Here is a 6,000-nt window from a genome sequence, read left to right on the forward strand (position 1 = left end):
ATACACCAGTTTATGCTCAGGTTTTCTAAACATGTTTCAGTGTTCTGTGCATAGAATAATGCTGGGTCAAAAACAGTTCTGTATGCCTTTTGCCTGGACTGCCCTGCCCAACAGTTTAATTTCCAGAAATCTATAATTCCCCGTTCTATTGTCACATCCTCTTCAAAGCTTTTTCTAGAGTCCATCCAGACCCACCATGCTAACAATGAGTCTTATGCAAATGTCTAATAAGTCTAATTCATGTGGGTGGGAGGGACTCCTTGAGGGGATGATCCTTATTACCCTCCCAGTACCACTCCAGCCATTAACCCACAAGCATTCCCCTGAATGTGACAAGTGGTCTTGTTTTCACTTACTAATCCTCTGGAAAACAGACCCTTCTTTAGGCTTAAGTCCCCAAGTCCTGAACAGTGGCAATCGATGTCTTGTTAGTAACACCATTATGCAGTCTACAAATGGTAAGCCAGAAAGAAACACCTCTTTCACTTCCTCAATTCCCCAAGATTTTTACTTCTACTGGAACTTGAACCGAAAAGGCACTTAAAGAGTTTAAATTGGCCAAATATTAATGAGCCTCCAATGTGCAAGCTGATTTAAAAATAGTCCTTGACCTGGAAATACAGGTATATTCAAATACCCACCCTGATAAAAGGATATAGGAGAGGATTCAAGTCTTCAAGCTTGCCAAGCCAAAAGCACTTTGAGATGTACTTTTAAAGTACAGCAATATTTTAGTACATTTTGAATAGGCCCACCCATGTCTAAAAATTCTGAGCATAAGAGGTTATATTTAGTCAATGTTTAGTCTCAGAGAACACAATCCAACAGGATATGTATTAATGCAAACCAAGAGCGTGGTATTCATTACACATAAGCAGGTAATGAGTTAATCCAGTCACAGACGGCTACAGACAACAATTCTGATTGAAGTCACACCACAGAAGTATTTTCCCATGTTAAATACAGCAGGGTGTTAAAACACAGAATGACTTCCGAAAGCCTTTCCTGCATGGTTTCCAGAACATGTTTTGTCTTAATAAAACCATGTTAGCTTCCTCCAGTCAAGGAAGTCAACACGGGAAGGCTGGCATTTCCTTGATTCTAAAATATGCCAATGCTAAAGCAAAATAAATCCCAACCTAATTAGTCCTATTTTTGGTCTAGTTCTCCAGGAAGTTTTCATAAAGACAGCCCGCAGTTTCTAGCTTTTAACTTCAACCTTCAGTAGCTGGAAATTGTTCTGTTTTCTGTAATGCATTGACACCCAGATTCTCTTATGGACTCATTTTATCAAGGATCGTCTCATGGACTCTAAAGTTTTAGCCCATGAAATTACTATTATGAGCCAGCCCCTGGTGGCTAGTACCCACAATCCTAGCTACTGAGGCAGCTGAGATTCGAGGATCATGGTTCAAAACCAACTTGGGTGAGAAAATCTGTGAGATTCTTATCTCCAATAAACTATTCAGAAAATGCTAGACTGGTGCTGTGGTTCAAATGGTAAAGCACTAGCCTTGAACACAAAGAGGCTTATGGAGAGTACCCAGGCCCCAAGTTCAGGCCCCAGGGTTGGAAGACACACACACATGGGCGTGCAGACGCATGCACACACACATCACTATTCTGTTTACTGTTTCATGACACCAAGTTGGTAACTTGGATTACTTTGAGGTTCATTAATATCAACTTTCAGAGGAAACTGTCGCAAAACCAGAAACAGCAACAGTACAAACCAGAAAAATCAGAGCCAGATAACTTAGGCTTTCCTTGACCAAGGCACTGACCTTGACCTTGAGCCAAATACCTCACTGGGGGTAGTTCAAAGTGCAAGCTAGTAGGAATACTTGACAAGTGTGCACTTCTTAGATAATGGAATGTGATAAGCAAAAGGTCTTTTTTTTTTTAAATCATCTCTTCTCTGGCCTAACTTCTTAAACCATCCAACCTATAAAGTCAGAAAAGTGCATTTCTTTAGAAGTTCTCTCTCCAACCACCTATATTACCAAACATTCCCAAACGCTGCCCTTTTCTAGCTTTAAGTGGACCCTTCATCAACTCATTCTTAAATGTGAAACAAGGTTAACCAATGAGAGAGGAAGTGAAACACTCATAAATGAATGTGCCAAGTTAAACAAAATCTATTTGTAGGCTGAAGAATTGCTCTGTTTGCCAGTGACTCAAAGGACCTGGAAGTTTACAACTGTGTCACATGTATGATAGTCTCAAACCTCCAACATTATTATTATTATTATCATTATTAGCAGAAAAGAACAGACAGGTAAGTACTGATGGCTAGCGCAAGAGGCCAGTCCTCCGGCTTCACCAGCGACCCAGTGACAGGTGAGAACCCTAGGTGCGCGTCTTAAAGTTGAGCCCCAACTTTGTCCCCTGCCTGGAGGAAAGGTGGGAGGTGACAGCTATGAGTGAGTAGCTTCAGCTACTCGGGTGACAGGTTCCAGCACGGGATCCAGATCCTAGGTGGGGGTGGGTGGAGGGGACTGGCACCGGGAAGAAGCTAAGCTGGAGCCGCGTGGAGGAGTCCAGCCTTCACCCGGGCAAGGGCACCGCCCCGGCCTCGCGGCTCCCGACCCCACTTGGGGAAGGGGAGGAGGGCAGAGGGCGGGTGGGTGCCGCGGCCAGCCTGCGCCTTCGCGTCTCCCCACCCCCGACCGGCGGGCTCCAGCCGCCCTCGGGGCGCGGGGTGCACCTCCCGCCGCTCCACTCACTTTGTCACTGGTGCTCTCGGTTTCGTGGTCGCCGCCGGCCGCCTCTCCCTCGCGGGGTGGCGGCACCACCGCCGGCCCGGGGCCGGGACAGCTTCCCCGGTGCCTCAGCTCCAACATCTCCCGCTCCCGCGTCGCCGTGGCGGCCTCGTCTAAAGCCCCGAAAGCCGAGCCCGCGCGCGGGGTCCGGCCGGCTGCCCGTCCCGTCCCCCGCCGCAGCCGAACCCTGGGAAGTCCGGCGGAGCCGCGGGCACTAACACCCCGTCCGCATGGAGCCCCGCCGCGCCGGGTCACCCCCAAAACGGCATCAACGAGCGAGCGCTCGAGGCCGCCTCCGGGTGCGGGACCGGCTCGGGGCGCCCCTGCTGGAGCGGAGAAGCCGGGGACGCGGCGCGGCCGCCGGTTGCCAGGTGCGCGTCTCCACGCAGAGGCCCAGGTGGGAGGGCGAGGCGGGGCGGGAGGGGGCGGAGGGGAGGGCGGGGGAACGAGGAAGCCCGACCCGCTTCTGCGCTCCGCAGGGCACACGCCACCGGCCCGGCCACGCCCCGCCCCGCCTCCCGGACCCGACTCCGGAGTCCGCAGGTGCCGGCCGGCCCCCAGCTCCCTCCGGGCCCCCACCGCCACCCCCGGCTCCGGCCTCCCGCAGCCGGGTCACGCGCCGCAGACCCCGCCCCGCCCCGCCCCTCTGCGCTGCACTGCGGTTCCCACGGCCCCGCCCCCCGCGCGGGGGTGACGTCACCGGCCGCAGGCCCCGCCCCGCCACCGGGCGCCCAGGTGGGAGGGGGGCTTTGGAGGCAGGTGCGGGAGGCTGGCGCGGGGCGGGGGCGGCCGGCCGGCGTGGGGGGGGGGGCGTGCTCGAGCGTGCCGGGGAACTCGGGGACGGCGCGCGGCGAAGGCGGGAAGACTCCGGGGCCGGGCTGAGTGACAGCAGCGCCCCGCGCCCCTGGAGACGGCGGGGTGGCTCAGCCTGATGCGCCGCCGCGGCGGGGCCGGAGCTCCGAGGCGTCTCGAAGCTCAAACCCGTCCGGCAGGACCGACCCGTCGGCTCCGCCGCATTCCAGGCCCGCGTCACCACCTGGACAATCCGCGGCGCGCATGGGCTGGGGTGGCCATTTCAGCCGCGTACCAAGTTTGTCTCCCCGAAACTCCGCCCGAAGCGCGGTGGGAGGCGAGGCTGCCGAGTCCCCGGGGTGCGGCCGTCGGTCGAGCCGCCGCCCCGGAGCTGGGGCTGCCGAGGCTGGCTCGCTCGGGAAGGACGCCAGATCCGCATTCATTCCAGGCCCGATCCGGTCAGCAGGGGATTCGTGTTCTTAGCACGTTCCCGCCACCTGAGCTCCACAGACACAACAAGACAGGAACCCGGACAGCATTCACACACCTGGGTAGACCTTTCACAAGGTCACCGCGGGCACACAGGGAAAGCACCTTAATAACCATGAGCATTCGCAGAAGTCGGAGACATCCATTTACCTCACTAAACAAATCTCTAAAGCAGTGGGTTCCATCTGGATGGTCCCATTTGCAAAAACTCAGATAAACCATCACTTTGATCCTTAAGAGGAAAAGGGAAAGAAAAAAAATATGTGAAACTCCATCTTGTAAGCCATGTACAGCTTTTGTGGGCTCCTAAATTGCTTTTCCTCTCATTCATTTTTATGAAGAACGTAACTACCTGAACAGGCTACTGAAGACAGTGGTATGACTACAGTGTGACTATAAACTCCACCCACCATGAAGGATTAGAAATGTCTCAGATTAACTTCCCCAAACACAAACGCCTGGGTTCAAGTCCCATCGTTGCCAACAACTGGCTATTTGGCCTTGGCAAGTTGTTAAGCTATAAAATTCTTGCTATAAAATGGACAACGAAGAGCCTGGCCAATTTGTGATTCCTTCTAACCCTGGCATTGTCAAAATCCAGCCCTTGCTTACTCCATGCTTCAAGGTAAGGGTACCTAGCGTGGGGAGGCACTGGAAGATCCTCTTCTGCCCCCAGTCAACTCCATAACAACTTTGACTTTCTTCTCCCTTTGCTCTAGAAAAAAGAAAAGGATAGTGAAAGATGTTGCAGGAGGGGACAAGAAGACAGATGTGTGTAACAAGAAAGTTTTTCCTCAACCCTAGGGAAATATGTGCAAAGCATACCAAATAGAACGATTCACTACACTTTATCCCACTCTTCATGAACGTCTGTCCCTTCCTGTAACTCAGCTGACATGGTAACATCATTCCATCACCTCGGATATTATTATTGCTACTAGTTTGAGTGATTATAAAGAGCCCAGGCAGTGGGAACTGCAAAAGGACCTCTGGCCACAGCGGCAGTCTTTACTCTCATACAGAGTTTGCAGAAGTGAATAGATGTAGAGATGTAGCTTAACAAGAGAAGGATATATAGTGTTTATGTGCTTTTTAAAGGAAAGGGCTTATTTTAGACTTAGACACTTTTTACCTCTTTCACTTTATATGAAAGATTCATTTATGTATATATTAAAATAGACACTAGTAATGGAATCTGCCATTTAATATACAATGCATTCAACTACAACTAGCCTTACTGAATTTTGTGTGCAGACCTTTTCCATGGAATTTCCTTAAGTGTTTATCTTTCATTTTTCATCGTCCAGAAGCCTTATATTCTCTTAATTTATTACATTTGTGTTCTATGATATAATGTCTGGCATGCAATGGCTTCTGAGGCCTCATCTATTGAGTTTTGCTCAATTAAAGCTGCCTGAGGGCTTTCAGGAACCCCTAAGCACAGGCACAGGCAAAATCAAATAGACATTCAGCCAAGACATAGCTCTTGGCTGAGTTAAACATTTTCTACTTTAGTGGTCTTGGAATTATTTATAACTCTTCAGCAAAGGATTTGCTGGAGTGTGTGTGTGTGTGTGTGTGTGTGTGTGTGTGTGTGACAGATTGCTAATGTTATTTATATGGTTTATATTTTATCTAGGTTATTAAACCTCCAGTGCCCAAAGTAATGAGTGTAAGACGAAGAGACCTGCTGTTTTTTCTTCCTGACCATACTCAGAAGGATCTCTGGTAAACATTCCCTTCTTGTGTGGGAACTAGAACTGCTTTCCACAGCAGAGGCTCAGAGGCGCCTGGCTGGAATGTCCCCAGCTTGCCAGGGGCAGAACTCTGCCTCAGCCAAGCGTTTCCCGTTGCTTGGATACCTATGGTATAGCTTTTGTCATTTGACCAGTCTTCCTCTGTTGTTGCTCTCTGCTCACTTGTAAGTGAAAAGGTAGGAATTTCTGCTTGAACTGTA

At 50.8% G+C, this 6,000-nt stretch overlaps 1 protein-coding gene and 1 long non-coding RNA gene across 4 annotated transcripts in view; one reads left to right on the forward strand and one right to left on the reverse strand.

Annotated features, from left to right (window-relative positions):
• The window catches only part of Cds1 (CDP-diacylglycerol synthase 1), a 63,642-nt gene extending 60,472 nt beyond the window's left edge, over nucleotides 1-3,170 (reverse strand). Inside the window, exon 1 of one of the 3 annotated variants that reach the window (XM_090343284.1) lies at nucleotides 2,727-3,170. In XM_090343284.1, coding sequence (XP_090199410.1) covers nucleotides 2,727-2,843 — 117 coding nt within the window. In that variant the 5' untranslated portion in view covers nucleotides 2,844-3,170. The remainder of the gene's footprint in view (nucleotides 1-2,726) is intronic. The other 2 variants (XM_090343283.1, XM_090343285.1) reach the window with 2 other exon arrangements.
• Nucleotides 3,171-3,855: 685 nt separating this feature from the next.
• Nucleotides 3,856-5,771, forward strand: LOC150055498 (uncharacterized). Its single transcript, XR_016537432.1, has 3 exons — nucleotides 3,856-4,668; nucleotides 4,763-4,942; nucleotides 5,683-5,771. It is a non-coding gene; the product is annotated as an uncharacterized LOC150055498 (long non-coding RNA).
• Nucleotides 5,772-6,000: the final 229 nt, after the last annotated feature.

Source organism: Megascapheus bottae, chromosome 13 (genome assembly GCF_031878675.1).
Source record: "Megascapheus bottae isolate mThoBot1 chromosome 13, mThoBot2.hap1, whole genome shotgun sequence".
Classification (NCBI taxonomy): Eukaryota; Metazoa; Chordata; class Mammalia; order Rodentia; family Geomyidae; genus Megascapheus; species Megascapheus bottae.